This window comes from Ochotona princeps, chromosome 16 (assembly GCF_030435755.1).
Source record: "Ochotona princeps isolate mOchPri1 chromosome 16, mOchPri1.hap1, whole genome shotgun sequence".
Lineage (NCBI taxonomy): Eukaryota > Metazoa > Chordata > Mammalia > Lagomorpha > Ochotonidae > Ochotona > Ochotona princeps.
This window is the reverse complement of record NC_080847.1, coordinates 57685935-57703392: the sequence shown is the minus strand read 5'-3', so window position 1 is coordinate 57703392 and position 17458 is coordinate 57685935. Positions and strand designations below refer to the sequence as shown.

Sequence of the window (17458 nt, the reverse complement as noted above, 5' to 3'; positions counted from 1 at the left end):
CAGTGCTACATGGCCACACACCTGGGCACCATCACAGGACTGCCCAGCCACACACCTGGGCAGGGCACCACCACAGTGCTGTGAAGTCCTGCTCCACAGCCAGTTTGTTTCCCTTAAAGCTGGAGGGAGGTTGTGAATTCCCTGCCAGAACAGCCACTCCTCCTTTCTCCTGCTTCCAATCCTTCTCGGCTCATCCACACAAAGCAAAGGCCCAGTCCACCAGCCTAGGATTTCTGTCTAAATGCTACCTTGGCCTTATCTTTACACACTTGTCCCCGGGCACCGCCAGCTCAATCTCACCTCAACGCTGTCCCTGGATTCACTCGTCCCTTCTGGCTCTCACGCTACCAGCTGCGCACAGGAAGCACATCCTAACACTGCCAGCTTCCGAAATTCAGGGTGTCGCGCTGTGAGGGACCACCCTGCAGCCTCCTCGCCCCTCGCCCTCCATCTCAAATGCTCGGTCCCAGGCTATCACCACAGCCCAGCCCCAGCTAGAGAACATGGACAATGCCTGTAACGTTTCCCTGCCGTCCTCCGCCCCCAGCCACACTCACCTGGACACTGGCAGTGGACCCGACCGTGGACTGTCCGCCCACTCCCACGCCTCTCACACGCTTCCAGGCAGCGCCCGAACCTTCCCTGGATCCCCAGCAACCCCAGAGGAAACGCCAAGTCCTGGGCAGCCCCCGACGCACTCAGGCCGGGACCGGGGCCCTCGCCCCACACCCCCACCGGGGCGGCCGCCCTCCATGCCGCTGCACCCCCGGGGAAGCGCCCAGCACACACACCGGGTCGCGGGGGTCCGGAAGGACCGTCGGCTGCTCTGCCGGGCCCATGTCCTTGGCCGCCTTCGCGCGCAGGAGCGACTCGTGAGAAGCAGGCGGACGGTGTGCACCTCCTGGGTCCACGGGTCAGACTGGCCGCTGCCCCACGCTCGGTCTCCGTCGGGTCAGGACGCGCACAAGGCTCGGGGGCCGCCTCGGAGGGTGACAGCGGCGGAGCGCAGGCGAGGAGGCCTCGGCCAGGGCGCCGCCCCCGTGGACACGTCCCCGCGACGCCGTCCGTCGCCTGTCGGGGCTCATGGGGTCAGAGCCGCTGCCGAGGCTCCTCGCCTCTTCTCCGTCCCTCTTCGCTGGTCTCCCAAGAGCTGCAACCGAGTGCACAGACCAGGCACGGGCGAAAGACGTCACCACTGCGACGGCGGAAGTCCCGCCTCTGCCCCGGCACCGGACACGCCCCTCTTCTGGGCAGTCATTTGACCCTCTGCAGGTGCCAAAGCCCCCCGGCAGAGTTCAACTGTGATCACTTTAAAGAGTTATTTATCTTTTTTAGAAAGGCAGATTTACATAGAGGACAGATCCATCCACTGATTCACTCTCCAAGTGGCCATAATGGCAAGAGCTGAACTGATCTTAAGTCAGGAGCCAGGAGCCAGGAGCTCATTCCGGGTTTCCCATGTAAGTGCAGGATCCTAAGACTTTGGGCCACTTCGGCTGGCTTCCGAGACCACAAGCAGGGAGCTGGATGGGATGTGGAGCAGCTGGGACAGGAACTGGATTCACATGGGATCCATATCGAGGTACAGGATTAGCCAGGTGAGCCATCAATCCAGGCCTGAGGGAGCAGATTTTTCTATGAATAGACTCATCCTGAAAATGTGGCAACAGCCACACACTGCAAACTCCTTGTGTGAAAATTTACCCTGGGGGCCCGGTGCAGTGGCCGGGTGGCTGAAGTGCTCACCTTGCATGCGCTGGGATGCCATGTTGGTGCCGGTTTATCAGCAGCTCCACTTTCCTTCCAGCTCCCTGCTAGTGGCCGGGGAAAGCAGGGAGGACGGCCCAAAGCCTTGGGACCCTGCACCCACATGGGAGACCAGAAGAAGCTCCTGGCTCCTGGCTTCAGTTCAGCTCAGCTCCAGCTATGCAGCCACTTGAGGAGTAAAGCAGCAATGGAAGATTTTCTCTGCCTCTTCTCCTCTCTATAACATCTGACTTTCCAATAAAAATAATCTTTAGAAAAATTTATTTTGTGGCCCGGTGCAATGGCTCAGTGCCTAAATCCTTGCCTTCCAGGCACCAGGATCCCATATGAGTGTCAGTTCGTATACCAGCTGCTCCACTTCCCTTCCAGCTCCTTGCTTGTGGCCTCAAAAAGCAGTAGAGGATGGTCCAAAGCCTCGGGAAGCTGCTGCTGTGTGGGAGACCTGGAGGAAGCTGCTGGCTTCTTGTTGGCTCAGCTCTGGCCATTGCAGCCATTTGGGGTGTCGACCAGCAGACCGAAGATCTTTCTCTGTCCTCTCTGTGAATCTGCCTTTTCAATAAAAACAAATAAACCTTTTTTATAAAAGCCTCTCTCTCCTATTCCCTCTGTAATATCTGAATTTTAAATAAAAACAAAAGAATTTAAGAAGGCAGAAGGTGACCACAAGTCGGGGCCCTGACGGTCAGAGGGCATTCCTGTCCTGTGTGTTTAGCGTAGAGCACCACACGGCTGTCTGTGGTTATGTGGGGAGTGAGCCAGTGGCTTAAGGACCTGTTTTCCCCTCTTTCTGCTTGGCCTTTCAAATGAAGTTCTTTTTCTTTAATTTTTTTTACTTTTATTATTTGTAAGGCAAATTTATGTCGAGAAGGAGAAACATCTTCCATCTGCTGGTTCACTCCCCGAATTGGCCAGAGATAAGTCAATCCGAAGCCAGGAGCCTCTTCCAGGTCTCCCACACAGGTGCAGGGTCCCAAGGCTTTGGGCTGTCCTCGACTGCTTTCCCAGGCCACAGGCAGGGAGCTGGATGGGAAGTGGAGCAGCTGGGACTCAAACCTGTGCCCATGTGCGATGCCGGTCATCTGCTGAGCCACCACTCCCGTCCCTCAAGCACATGTTTAAACCACAAGACTCACCTCTTCCAACATGAAGCTTGCACACAAGCATCTCCACTCCTCCCTCAAGCCGCGCATTTTGTCTGTCAATACCCTTCGTCTGTACACTATCCTCACATTTTTTTTCTCCATTGCTGGACAAGAAGCTAGATCTGCTGCCCCCAATAGCTAAAAAATCTGTTGTCCCCAGATCAGCAACATTTGCATAACAGAGGAACTTGCTGGAAATGTAGGTTGTATGGCCTTCCTCGATCCAGAACATTCAGAACAGTCTCCGCACTCTAACAGAACCTTGAGGACACTCTGTTGCTTCTCCAAGATTGCCGGGAATGGCCTGGGAAATTCTACAAGGCCCAACATGGAGTTTATACCGAAAGTACTCATTACACAGTGCACAGTAAATATTACTGCTCCTACAAGTGTGTCCAGGTGCCATAGAGGACGCGCAGTGTAATACTCTGCCCTATTGGTGCACTGTTGGCAGGACTCCCTAACCCCACCACAAACTGGGACAGGCAAAGCAAGCTCAGGGCACACACAGAGGACTGAGCTGCAATCCATCGTCAGATTCTGAGACTCCTGAGCTCGCACTGGATTCCGCATACAAATTCAGTGAAGCTATCCTTAATGACTGACCCTGTAAAGCCACCAGAAAAAACCCAGACATGCAACGGACCACCAAACCAGTTCACACACACAGGGAAATGTGTGGACCGATAGCTGCTGAAACCAAGAGTGCCAGTGGCCTTTGTCAGGCATCCAGGAGAAGGCACAATATTCTCCAGCTGCCTCTTCACCACTAATACAAGAAATGAGTGTGAAATTCACACCTAATGAACAACTCATGACAAATACACACAAACATAATTACTGTCATTAAATATTAGCATGCCAGGGCCTGATGTGATGGCTCAATTGGCTAATCCTCCCTCTACCCCGGCAAGTGCTGGGATCCCACTTAAGCACCGGTTCATGTACTGGTTGCTCCACTTCCCATCCAGCTCCCTGCTTGTGGCCTAGGAAAGTAGTAGAGGACGGCCCAAAGCCTTAGAACCCTGCATGTGTGTGCGAGGATATCCGGAAGAAGCTCCTGGCTTCAAGTCGGCTCAGCTCTGGCTGTTGCGGACACTTGGGGAGTGACCAGTGAATGGAACATCTTTCTCTGCTTCTCTCAGTAAATCTGCCTAGTCAATAAAAATAGATAAATCTTTTTTTAAAAAAGATGCTAGGACCCAGAATGGTGGCCTAGTGGCTAAAGTCCTTGCCTTGAATGCGCTGGTATCCCATATGGGCGCTGGTTCTAATCCTGGCAGCCCTGCTTCCCATCCAGCTCCCTGCCTGTGGCCTGGGAAAGCAGTCGAGGAAGGCCCAAAGCTTTGGAATCCTACACCCGCATGGGAGACCTAGTAAGTTCTTGACTCCTGGCTTCAGATTGGCACAGTACTGGCCGTTGTGCTCACTTGGGGATTGAATCATCAGACGGAAGATCTTCCTGTCTCTCCTCCTCTGTATATCCACCTTTCCAATACAAATAAATAAATCTTTAAAAAAGGAAAAAAAAAAAAAGCAGTAACTCAGGAAGAGACCCACTTAGCTGCGAAGGAGGAAACAGAAGAGTCACACTTGCACACAGCATCTCTACATATAAAACCCCAAGGAGTCTCTCAAAAAAAAGTGGATGTACCAGCTAAGTTCAGGAAGGCTGCAGAAGGCCACAATATTTTTTGAAGTTATGTTTCTGCATGCTACCAAACACCATGTAAAAAACAAAACAAGACAAAACAAAAATTGTAGATTGATTTATTTGAGGCTCAGTGCGATGGCTTAGTGGCTGAAGCCATGCCTTGCATGTGCCAGGATTCCATAGGGGTGCCACTTTGCATCCTGGCTGTTCCACTTCCCATCCAGCTCCCTGCTTGTGGTCTGGGAAAGCAATGGAGAATGGCCCAAAGCCTTGTGACCCTGCACCCACATGGGACACCTGGAAAAGGCTCCTGCTCATGGCTTCGGATCGGCTCAGTTCTGGCTGTTGCGGCCACTTAGGGAGCGAACCAGTGGATGGAAGAGCTTTCTCTCTGTGTCTCCTTCTCTCTGTAACTCTGCCTTTCCAATAAAAATAAGTAAACCTTAAAAAAAAAAAAAAGATTGATTTATCTGTGTAAAAGACAGTGACAGAAGGACAAGCAGAAATCTCCCACCTGCTCATTAACTCCCCACTCCCCCCATGTCTGCAACAGCCAGGGCCGGGCCAGGCCAGAGCGGGAGCCAGGAGCTCCAGCCACATGTCGCCCCTGGGTCTTCCTTTCCCAGAAACATTATCAGAAAGCTTGACTGGGAACGGAGCAGCCAGGACTCAACCTGCACCCCATGATGGGATGCTCATGCGTTAAGTGGCAGCTTAATCCACTACACCATAACACTAGCCTCACCATGTGGGGATTGAAACTTTATATATAAAAAGCTAATATGCTGGGGGTTATAAAGCAGTCATGAAATGAAGCAAGGAATACTTAAATAACAAGACACAACATGTTCATGAACTGGAAGACTGAACACCTTAAAGATGACTTTCAACAAACTCATCTACAGATTTAACACACTTGGTACAGACATCTGAGTGAGATTTCTTTATAAAAATAAGAACTCTAAAAAACTAAACCTGAAGTGTGAACAGAAAGTCAAAGTAGCTAGGAATGCTAAATCAATTTTAAATAAAATCAAGACAAGCACTTTACCCAATTTTAATACTTGCCACATAGCTACAGCAATAAACTGGGCTCAAGAAAAAAATTCTGAATGTCTTAAAACATTAAAATCACACACTTTTTAAAAAATCACATACTTTGGGCCCGGCGGCATGGCCTAGCGGCTAAAGTCCTCGCCTTGAAAGCACCGGGATCCCATATGGGCGCCGGTTCTAATCCCGGCAGCTCCACTTCCCATCCAGCTCCCTGCTTGTGGCCTGGGAAAGCAGGAGAGGACGGCCCAATGCATTGGGACTCTGCACCCGAGTGGGAGACCCGGAAGAGGTTCCAGGTTCCCAGCTTTGGATCGGCGCGCATCAGCCCGTTGCGGCTTACTTGGGGAGTGAATCATTGGACGGAAGATCTTCCTCTCTGTCTCTCCTCCTCTATGTATATCTGACTGTAATAAAATGAATAAATCTTTAAAAAAAAAAAAAATCACATACTTTTCCCCCCCTAAAGAACAAATACATAAAAGCCTTAAGAGGTGCAATAAAATGTGGCCATTTAATTGTTTCCTTGGCTCCTTACAGACAGAAGCATCTTAGAACTCCAGTCTCATGAGGCTGTAACAATGATACGGGACAAGAAAGATACTGCAGAAGTTTCCAGACACTGACGGTCCTCTACACCAGGTGGCGTGGGATGGCTATACAACACGCCTAGAGGGCCACAGCCCTCCTGCAGATCAAGAGGACAAGCAGCAGAGCCTCAGCAGTGCTGTGAGAGCAAAGCTTGTATTTCCCCTTCTCTCCCCTCCAATGGTCACGTTCTGCTGAGGATTCCTGAGATGACACGGTGCTTTGCGACGCTGACGGTCAGTCCTGCTCTGGGCACAAGAGCTGTGGACCGCTCTTGGGAATTCGTGGGAGGATGAGGCGACAGTGACACTCCGCAACAGTGAAATGACACTCTCAGAGTCAAGACACCTGTGGGCTTTCTGCATGCTCACAATGATTGCACGGATCAGGCACAAGATGCTTCCTCCTGCAAAATATTTTCTTTTGTGGCTCCGTTCAAGAAGTCATTCCCCAGAAGCAGGTCCTGGATGTTGACCGCAGCTGGCTCACTCACAAACGGCCTCTCCGTGTGTGCTGCACGGACAGGCTTGCGGCCGGTGTGCATCCTCTGGTGCTGCGTGAGGGAAGAGCTGCGGCGGTAGGCCTTCCCGCACTCGCTGCACTCGTAGGGCATCTCCTCCGTGTGGACGATGGAGTGCCGGATGAGGTTGGTGCTCCAGCAAAAGCTCTTCCCACACTCGACGCACTCGTAGGGCTTCTCTCCGCTGTGGGTCCGCTGATGTCTCGTGAGGCCTGACTTGCGGTTGAAGGCCTTCCCGCACTGTGCACACTCATAGGGCTTCTCTCCGGTGTGGATGCTGAAGTGTCGGATGAGGTCTGCCCTATTGCTGAAGGATTTCCCGCATTCCTGGCATTCGAAAGGTTTTTCTCCAGTGTGGGCCCTCTTGTGCAAGATGAAAGTCGAGCAGTGGGTGAAAGCTTTGCCACACTCGCCGCACACGTAAGGCTTCTCGCCGGTGTGAATGCGCTGGTGCCTCTTGAGGTACGACCTGTGGTTGAAGGCCTTGCCGCACTCCAGGCACTCGAAGGGCTTCTCGCCGGTGTGGATCACGAAGTGGTGGATCAGGGCTGCGCTCTCACAGAAGGCTTTCCCACACTCGCTGCACTCGTACGGCTTCTCCCCGGTGTGAGTCTGCTGGTGCCACATGAGGTACGACCTGTGTTTGAACACCTTGCCACACTCGAAGCACTCGTAGGGATTCTCGCCACTGTGGATGATATAGTGCCGGATGAAGCCCGGCCTGTCCCGAAAGGCTTTGCCGCACTCTTTGCACACAAACGGCTTCTCTCCGGTGTGCCTCCTCCGATGCAGGACAAAACTGGAGCGGTGGGTGAAGGCCTTTCCACAGTCACCGCACTTGTACGGCTGCTCCCCGCTGTGAATCCGCTGGTGCTGCGTGAGGTGGGACTTGCGGTTGAAAGCCTTGCCGCACTCCATGCACTTGTAGGGTTTCTCCCCGGTGTGGACCATGTGGTGCTGCAGGAGGTACGCGCTCTTGCTGAAGGTCTTCCCACACTCTCTGCACTCGTAGGGCTTCACCCCAGAGTGAATTCTTGCGTGTTGAGCAAGGAGGCGTTTCTTGTTAAACACCTTCCCACATTCACTGCATTTGAAGATATTTCCTTCCTCTTGAGGCCTGGGCTTTTGTCCTTCGGAGCGGTGCTCAGGGACAGTATTTCCCAAAGCGACTTGCTCCTGTACAACGCGGGAACACAGGCCATCAACTAGCCCTAACACATCACCGGCAGGGACCGCTTTCCCGGGAGGCTTCTCTCTCTGCAGGTCCACCCGCAGTCCCAGGGGTCCTTCTTGTACTTCCGAGGTCCCAGCCCGATCCCTGGTCCGCACTGCCCGGGGGTCTTCTGAGGCTCCTTGACTCAGCTGCCCAGGCACTGAAACTCCTTCAGACAGGGCTGGGGCACACGTGTCAGCTTTGGTGTTCTTACATGTTCCTTTGTCACCTAAAAGAAATCCAATGCAGAAAGGGGACTTTTCATAATACCAAAACATGACAAAGCCAGGACTTCAGTGAAAACAAATTAAAAATAACGCTCCTACGCTATGGCACAGTCTTCTTCCACTTTCTTCATTTCTTTATTTGAAAGGCACAGAGACGATGAGAGACAGAGAAGAATCTTCTACCCACTGTTTTACTTTACACATATTCGCAATAACCAGGGCTGGGTTAGGCCACGGCCAGGAACTCAGAATTCATTTTGACCTCCCTCCTGGGTGGCAGTGAACCAAGCACTGGACTCATGGCCTGTTGCCTGCCAGGAAGCACACGGGAAAGAAACTAGATCCAACCCAAGCACTCTACGGGATGCAGGCATCCCAAGAGATCATAACCACAACGCCAGAGGCTCACTCCTCCACTGCACCGTCTCTGAATTCCAGGTGTGCAATGTCTCTCCTGGTCTTGGCTTCTTGATTCCTTGAAAGGAAGATCAAGTAGAAAGCTAGGGTCAAAAGGCAGATACTCTGGAGTGTAAATGCCTCAACATTCACAGAAGATAACTCTGTCTGGGCCTATAGACAGGTTGTTCCAAAGGATGATCTAGGCCAGCATTGTATAGTATCCTATGCTTAGCCTCTGTGCTGTCAGCAGCCCACATGGGTGCTAGTTCAAGCCCCAGTGGTTCCACTTCCCATCCAGCTCCCTGCTAATGTTCTGGAAAGGCAGTGGAGGACAGCCTAAACACTTGGGACTCTGCACCCATGGTAGAGACCTAGAAGCAGCTCCAGGCTCCTGGCTTCAAACTGGCCTAGCTGCAGCTGATGTAGCCACTTGGCGAGTGAACCAGTAGATAGAAGATCTCTGTTTTCCTCTTTCTGCAAGTCTGCCTCTAGAATAAATAATCTTTTTTTTTTTAAAGATTTATTCACTTTATTACAGTCAGATATACACAGAGGAGGAGAGACAGAGAGGAAGATCTTCCGTCCAATGATTCACTCCCCAGTGAGCCGCAACGGGCCGGTACGTGCCGATCCGAAGCCAGGAACCTGAAACTTCTTTTGGGTCTCCCACTCAGGTGCAGGGTCCCAAAGTTTTGGGCCGTCCTCGACTGCTTTCCCAGGCCACAAGCAGGGAGCTGGATGGGAAGTGAAGCTGCCGGGATTAGAACCGGCGCCCATATGGGATCCCGGGGTGTTCAAGGCGAGGACTTTAGCCGCTAGGCCACGCCTCCGGGCCCTAGAATAAATAATCTTTAAAAATAAAAGGAAAGGGATGACTCCAGCCTTGAGCTAGCCAGAACAGAAGACCAGAGTATAGCTTTAATATTATGAGTCACACACTCGGCTGAAACAGGGCTGAGGGGAGAACGAACAACAATGATTCAGTCAACTGTAGTCATGTAATGAAACTGAACAAAATTGAACCCCAAAGCTCCGGTGGCCTTTCTGGGCTGAGACCATCATCTTTGCACTGCCACACAGAAGCACACCAGGCGACAAAGTCCCTGAAGGGAATCCTTCCAGCTCCACACTCTGCACCCTTTCTAACAAATACAACTTTAACAAATGCTTTTAAATGAAGCATAGACACTACTAACCTTATTACAATACAATTGTGTTAGAGGAGCTGAGAAGATCTGGCAGTCTTGGGGTAGACGTGGCTTGGTAGATTAAGCCACCTCCTAGGATTAAGGGCCAGTGGCCACCTCTGGGATCGGTACCTGTCCAGTGTCGGCTCTTACCTGGACAGGTGCCCTGGAGGTTCACTGTCCACAGCTCCTGTTTGCATTCCAATAGGCTCATCAGCTCACGTCTGGGAACAGAACACCCTGTTCAGGGAGAAAAAGTGGGGACTGGGTTTTGGTAGAAGTGAAGATCTTGAATCTGCGACTTTAGGATGGGGATCTGATCCTGGAACACACTGCATCCATTAGCACACACACGTGTCAAGTCACCTGCAAACCAAGGGCGTGCCACGCGAGGCCATGCCACCGCAGGGGTTCTACCATCAATACCAAATTAAAAACAAAAAATGGGGCCCGGCGGCGTGGTCTAGTGGCTAAAGTCCTCGCCTTGAACGCACCGGGATCCCATATGGGCGCCGGTTCTAATCCCGGCAGCTCCACTTCCCATCCAGCTCCCTGCTTGTGGCCTGGGAAAGCAGTTGAGGACGGCCCGATGCTTTGGGACACTGCACCCGCGTGGGAGACCCGGAAGAGGTTCCAGGTTCCCGGCAACGGATCGGCGCGCATCGGCCCGTTGCGGCTCACTTGGGGAGTGAATCATCGGACGGAAGACCTTCCTCTCTGTCTCTCCTCCTCTGTGTATATCTGGCTGTAATAAAATGAATAAATCTTAAAAAAAAAAAAAAAAAAAAAAAAATGTATAGGGCCGAACATTACGGAAAACTGGGTTAGCCACTGCCTGGGACGCCCACATCTATCACTGGGCTTGGGCTCAAGTCCCACCTCTGCTTCCAGCCCAGTTTCCTACTAAGGCACACGCTGACAGACAGCAGCTGATGGCGCGAGTAGCAAGTCCTGGGCGCTTGGCTTCAGACAGGCCCAGTCCTGGCTGTTGAGGGCATTTGGGAAGTAAAATGACAAGTGGAAGATCTGTCACTCTGACTCTCAAATAAATACAGCCAAAAGCTGCTTTTATTTTTCAAGTACTGTTTATACAGGTATGACCATATCCAAAAGATTAAGATCAGCAACTTGCAATTCCTTCTAAATTTCAAGATCCAAAATGTTTATAGAATTACTACAGGAAAACTTGTATTTTTACAACATAGAGTGTTCATTTACCAAAGTGTGCATCTTCGGCTCAGTAGCCTCGTGGCTAAAGTCCTCACCTTGAATGCACTGGTTCTAATCCTGGCAGTCCCTCTTCCCATCCAGCTCCCTGCCTGAGGCCTGGGAAAGCAGTCGAGGACGGCCCAATGTCTTGGGACCACACACCCACATGGGAGACCCAGAGGAGGACCCTGGCTGCTGGCTTTAGATTGGCTATTGGCTCAGCTCTAGCCGCTGCAGCCACTTGGGGAGTGAATCATCAGATGTAAGATCTTCTCTTTATATCTGACTTTCCAATTAAAAAAAAAAAAGACTAATCCATTTCAATTTTATTCGAAACAGAAATTATAGAAATAGTGAGAGACAGACACTTTCAATCCAATGGTACGTTCCCTTAATGGTCAAACGTCCAGCCTTGAGCCTGGAGCTTTGTCCAGGCCTCCTCCATGGTGGCATGACCCAGCACTCAGGCCATCCCACACTCCTTCCAGGCACAACCCAGAGCTGGATCGCAAGTGGAGCAGCCAGAACTCGAGCTGGTGGATGCCAACATCACAGACTTGGCGCACTGTAGCCAAACCACCAGCCTCTAAGTCTTTTTAAAGAGCCCACAGTCGTCTTCCTGTGAGTCAGGGCCTAAATGAGGACTGTTTTAGGATGTCCTCCAGCAAACTCAGAACGCCCATATCACGATCGGCACCACCGCACAGAGGAAGAAGCCAAGGTGAGGCAGACAGAGTGATTCCCCAAGGGGCTGGTGCTATGGTACTCCAGGCTAGGCCACCCTTCGCAGTGCCAGCATCCCATATGGATGCTGGTTTGAGTCCCAGTTGCTCCACTTCTAGTCTGGCTCCCTGCTGATGTGCCTGGGAAAGCAGTAGAAAATGGCTCAAATCCTTGGGTCCCGGCACCCATATGCGAGACTTGGAAGAAGTTTGCCTTTTGGCTTCAAACTGGCCCAGCTTTGGCCATGTGGCCACTTGGGGAGTCAATCAAAAAATGGATGATTTTCTGTTTCTCTCTGCAAACTGCCTTTCAAATAAATTTATTTGTGGCCGGTTAGCTCAGTTGGTTAGAGCGTGGTGCTAATAAATTTATTTTTAAGATTATTTCCCAAATAACAGAACTGGTGAATGGCTGAGCCCAGCTAGAACCAGACCCAGTCAGCTCTGTTCTCTGTTCAACCACACGGATCCACACACCGCCTACTACTGCTGAGCCCAGGCTGGAGACCATGGAACGGCACTGGGGCTAGCAGGGATCACACAGCTGACGCGCAACACATGGGCTCCCACACCCTTTGCCAAGTCCATTTCATGCAGCAGCCCCAGAAGCCTGGCTGCAACCCTAAGAAGTAAGTGAGGTGCTGACATCTGCCCAGTGAACACAACGAGGTGCAGGCCGACCCAGCAACCTGGTCAGGGCCAGCTGGGAGCCTGGCTGCTGCCTGTAGTGCCTGAGCATCACACTGAGGAGGACACGGATAGCATCATGGCCAGGGTCAGCAGGAGGGACTATCAGGCAGAGGAGAGCTCCAGGAGCAGTACTCATCCTCAAAAATCGGGGTCAGGGACAGGGACTCCGAGTCTCAGCCTTGCAGGACCCACTGAGAACTTTAAGTGGTAGGTAACTGGTCTGGTCCTTGGCATCTGACCTGGCCCAGCTCCAGCTACTGTGGACATCAATCAGTAGAGGGGACACTGCTAGGCAAAGAGCAGCCAGTAGCTGGAGGGCATCCTGGGCCTGTTTAATGCCAAATTTGTGTTAACTAAGCCAGAGTGCCAACATAGTTGCTTATTTTTTCATTTTTTGTTATAGTTTTTTTTAAAGATTTTTATTGTTATTGGAAAGCCGGATATACAGACAGGAGGAGAGACAGAGAGGAAGATCTTCCATCCGATGTTTCACTCCCCAAGTGAGCCGCAACGGGCCGGTATGCGCCAATCTGATGCCGGGAACCAGGAACCTCTTCCGGGTCTCCCACGCGGGTGCAGGGTCCCAAAGCTTTGGGTCGTCCTCAACTGCTTTCCCAGGCCACAAGCAGGGAGCTGGATGGGAAGTGAAGCTGCCGGGATTAGAACCGGCACCCATATGGGATCCCGGGGCTTTCAAGGCGAGGACTTCAGCCGCTAGGCCATGCCGCCGGGCCCGTTGTTATAGTTTTTAAAAAGATATATGAAAAACTCTGTGCATTGCCATGGAGACACTGGGCTAGGATACACCACCCCAGCACCCTAGGAAAGCCACCAGATGGCAGGGAGCCTGCAGACCACACCTGACCCTGCACTAACTGGTGCACGCAAGAGTCAAGTCTGAGGTCACTTTTTCCTGGGCAATGTTTCCTGGGAGACTCCCCAGATACATCACTGGACTCAAGTCTCAGCTACAGGGGAAATCACAGGGTCTGCAACCCACCTGGTCGTGCACGTACGGGGACCGGGCCTCATCTCTGCAGCCCACCTTGGAGTGCATGTACAGGGACTGGGCCTCATCGGTTGCTGATACCTGTGCACTGGATAGCATGCCCAGGTGCACATGGTAACCAGTTCATCTAGGTCAACAGAGGATGTCACGTGACTATCAGAGGACAGAAAGCAGAACAGGTGGGCCCACTCTCCCGGCCAAGCTATGCAGCAAATGTCTGGGTTTTGGATGCACTATGGTGGACTTGGTCAGTCAAAAGACCTTGAAAAATTTTCTCATCTCTGATGTAATGAAGCTGGCAATGTTTCAGAACTATCAAAACAAATCAAAAAACAGCCCTGGAATGTTCTTTCCCACAATGAAGTTTCTAAGGCATCATCAAATAACTGTCCCCCATGCCCTGGTGCTAATGTCGTTTCACAGCAAGGAGCGGCCCCTAGATTTTCCCCTTCCTGGACAAAGAAAAAAAAAAAAGAACTGAAACATTTGTCCCACGCCTGCTTCCCCACCTTGACCCTCCCCATCCTAATGGGAGTGCCACGTGGGCATGCAGCCCTATCAATAAACAATATTAAAAATAAAACTTAAAAAAAAAATGACTGTTGTCCTTATGCCTCCTAAGAAAGGAATGTCCCGTCACTCCGGCAAATGAAAATCCCATGACAACAGGCAATGACGTCACAACACTTGCACAGGAAGCTCCGGGCTGCAAGCCTGCGAACGTTCCCTCTGTTGAAGAGTATTTAAACCCTCTCTTCTCAAGTGAGGAGTGCAAGGTGAGATCTTCAACAAGAGAGCCACTAGCCTGGAATTGCAACCTTGGCATCCTTGGCACCTGGGGCTTGATGATTCTTAGCTCCGGGGCGTGTCCCACGCGGTGTAGGATGTGGAGCGGCATCTCTGGGCTATACCCGACCCCAGATGTGACCGTCACAGGTGACTGCAGATGCTACTCAATGCCTCCTGGGAGTGCAAACCCTCACATGTGGAGAAGCACTGCTCCAACTTCCTCAAACTCACAGAACATTTTGGCCCAGGGCTTAGGAAAGAGGAAACCATACTGGCATATGAGGTAAGAGAAGCTCCTTCCCATGTAGCACACCTGGTGAGACCTCAAGTGGGTATCTCCTGGGGCTGGCCTGCTTTGCTCCCTTCCCAGAGAACCCTGTGCTCTCCGCGGCCCTCCTTGCTGGGTCGCAGGGGATGCCTGAGCCAGCGAGGCTCTCTCCTTCATGTCAAAAGAACCCCAGACTGCTGGAGACACACAGGGACATGCAGAGGGACAGAGACATGGGGAGAACAAGCACTGGGATGGTCGCTCAAGCCACACACTCACGAAGGCTGGAAAGGCCTTTGTGAACAGTCGGTGCCATGAGGAGACCAAGAGAAACACTGCATCCAGGAGCGGTGCTTCTCAGCTTCTATACCAGTCCAGAGTGCCTGAGACAAACCCTGCTTTATAGTTTTGCAAACAGTCAGTCATTCCACAACTTTTCTGTCCTTCCAGGGCAGTCAGTGGGAAGAGGTGAAGCTAGAGAGCTACGTGAGAAAGGAGGTCCAGAGCCCGAGGCAGGAGGCTGCAGGCCCGCTGCACGGAGCAGATGGCCTTACCCAGGGAGCCGAGCAGCCCACGGATGTCCCGCATCACCTCCTGGTACAAGTTCTGCTGAGCCTGGTCCAGCTGCCCCCACTCTTCTGGAGTGAAAGTCACAGCCACATCTTCAAAGGTCACCGACACCTGGGAAGTATAAAGAACAGTGCTGGCCTCAGAGCTGTTGGATGGGTTGGGTGACACACGTGTTCTGCTGGAGGAGGTGGAGAGAGATCCCAACCAAATCACAGGACACGTGCTGAGGGCCTAACTTGGTACTGGACTGAGGGTGGATGGCAACGCAGCTGTGGGCACGTTCTGGTTAGTCTCACAGTGGAAAGCCGTCAGAGAAGCAGAAGACAATGGGAAGACCTGGGGGATCATGAGGTGCAAACAGCAGGGCCTCCAGGATGTCAGCAGAGTGAGCCAAGGACGACACACCAGGGGTGACATGTGCAGCACCCGCACACACTCTTGTCTTTCTTCCTCTCTGTAAATCTGCCTTTCCAATCAAATAAATAAATCTTAACAAGAAAAAAAAAGGGCCTGGCGCAGTGGCCTAGCAGCTAAAGTCCTCGCCTTGAACACGCCAGGATCCCATATGGGCACTGGTTCTAATCCCAGCAGCTCCACTTCCCATCCAGCTCCCTGCTTGTGGCCTGGGAAAGCAGTCGAGGACAGCCCAAAGCCTTTGGACCCTGCACCCGCGTGAGAGACCTGGAGGAGGTTCCTGGCTCCTGGCTTTGGATCAGCGCAGCACCGGCCATTGCACTCACTTGGGGAGTGAATCGTTGGATGGAAGATATTCCTCTCTGTCTCTCCTCCTCTCTGTATATCTGACTTTGTAATAAAAAATAAAATAAATCTTAAAAAAAAAAAAAAGAAAGAACAGAGGCACTGTGCTGATGAAGCTCCCCACGGCAGCTGAGGTAAACAGCACGGTCAGGAACCTCTGTGCGATCACAATTTCTGACAGAGGCAGCTCTCGCAGGAACAGCCACCAGAGCGAGTGGAGACGGGGCGATTTCTGCTAGAACCATCCGCAGAAAAGCGACGCTTCAGTAAAACCAAAAAGGTGAAGGGCCACCTCGCTGAGATCTGAGGACAGGATCTGAGCAGGGGGAGCTGCCAGGGCAAAGGCTGCAATGGGAAAGAACTTTGCACGGCCAGTGGGCAGGGAAGACAGCACAGACACGCCAGAGGTGACCAGGCCGGGCGCCAGGGTCAGCGCTCGCCGGCCGCGGCAGGTCCACAGCAGAGGACTCCCGTTCGGGAGTGCGCGTACCGTTCCCCCAGCTGGTGCTATGCTGCAAACAGGGACAGAGAGGAGGCAGCGAGGACCACGCAGGGCCAGGTATTACACAGCTATCCTAGGGGTCATGACGGACAGCGATCTGGACCTGGGCTAGGCAGAGCAAACCAGCGGACAGGCTTCCAGAATTGCTTCGTGGCCCTGCACCCCTAAGCACACCCCTTTACAGACCAATCTCCCACTCCTGAGCTCGCCCCAGAGACCCCACAAACCCTCCCGGAAGTCATGATGGGCCCCGCGCGTGGAGTCCACCCCCGTCCCATGCGGGGACCCCCGCGCCTCCTCCAGGACGGACTCCCTGTTGGAATGAGCCCTGCTCCCCTTCCTGCTCTGTCTCAGGGTGGGTGTGGGGTGTTGGCTCAGGACGTGGGGATGCAGCGGGGGACCCCAAGCCCGCGCACCGGGGCTCCGCAGCCCCACGGAGGACTTGGCTGAGAGGAGCGAACACACCCGCGAACCAGCGCACTCACCCCCTCCGGGCCCCGCACCGCCATCCCCGGCCCCCGGCCGGCCGCTACGCCCTGTCCTCGCGGGGCCGTCCAGGCCGAGGCCGGACTCCCGCCCGCTTCTCGCCCCACAGCGGCGCGGACTGCGTTCCCCCCGAGCCCGCGTGGACCGGGCGGCGCGGCCCGATGACGCCGCCGGAAGTCCCGCCCCGCGCGGAGCGGCCCCAGCCGAGCCCCGAGTTCCCGGTGGCCCCCGGTGCAGCCGCACACCGGGGCTCCCCAGCTCCGAGTCCACCTCTCAACTAGCTAACTTGTTATTTAAGCAGACCTAGCATTTCATCTTCCGTGCGTGTTACACCTTAGTAGGTGTGAGGCAGTTTGCTTCCTACAGACTGCCACGTGTTTTGCAGGCTTCAGCAGCCGGGCCCTAAGGGTGACAGCCTGCAGAAGGTACGGGAGCAGCAGCGTGTCAGCACCTGGGGCACTGAGTCCCCTACCCGGGGCTAGCGTCACCTCCGTGAGAGGGCAGCCCCGCCGCATCGGGATCATCCCTGCACTGAGCAGCCTGTGGGCAGCCGGTGCTTGCGGGACCATCAGCGAGGCGAACTGCAGACAGCGGCTGTGGTTTTAAGGTCTGTTTTATTGGAAAGGCAGATCAGATTGACAGAGGAGAGACAAAGATCTCCATCTGCTGGATCACTCCCCAAGTGGCCGCAAACGGCCAGAACT

General features: G+C 53.1%; 2 protein-coding genes across 3 annotated transcripts in view; both read right to left on the bottom strand.

Annotated features, from left to right (window-relative positions):
* LOC131482177 (ret finger protein-like 4A) overlaps positions 1–1020 on the bottom strand; it is a 167743-nt gene extending 166723 nt beyond the window's left edge. The window contains exon 1 of the mRNA XM_058673979.1: positions 792–1020. Within this exon, the coding sequence (XP_058529962.1) occupies positions 792–839 (48 nt within the window). The 5' untranslated portion in view covers positions 840–1020. The remainder of the gene's footprint in view (positions 1–791) is intronic.
* Positions 1021–6458: 5438 nt separating this feature from the next.
* LOC101521518 (zinc finger protein 805) lies at positions 6459–16872 on the bottom strand. 2 transcript variants are annotated; one of them, XM_058674882.1, is made up of 4 exons: positions 16754–16872; positions 14992–15118; positions 9904–9990; positions 6459–8166 (listed from the first exon to the last, which is right to left on the bottom strand). In XM_058674882.1, the coding sequence occupies exons 1-4, from the start codon at positions 16775–16777 to the stop codon at positions 6590–6592; spliced, it is 1815 nt and encodes a 604-aa protein (XP_058530865.1). In that variant the 5' UTR covers positions 16778–16872; the 3' UTR covers positions 6459–6589. The 2 variants fall into 2 exon arrangements, with proteins under 2 accessions (XP_058530865.1, XP_058530866.1); XM_058674883.1 differs by lacking the exon at positions 9904–9990.
* Positions 16873–17458: the final 586 nt, after the last annotated feature.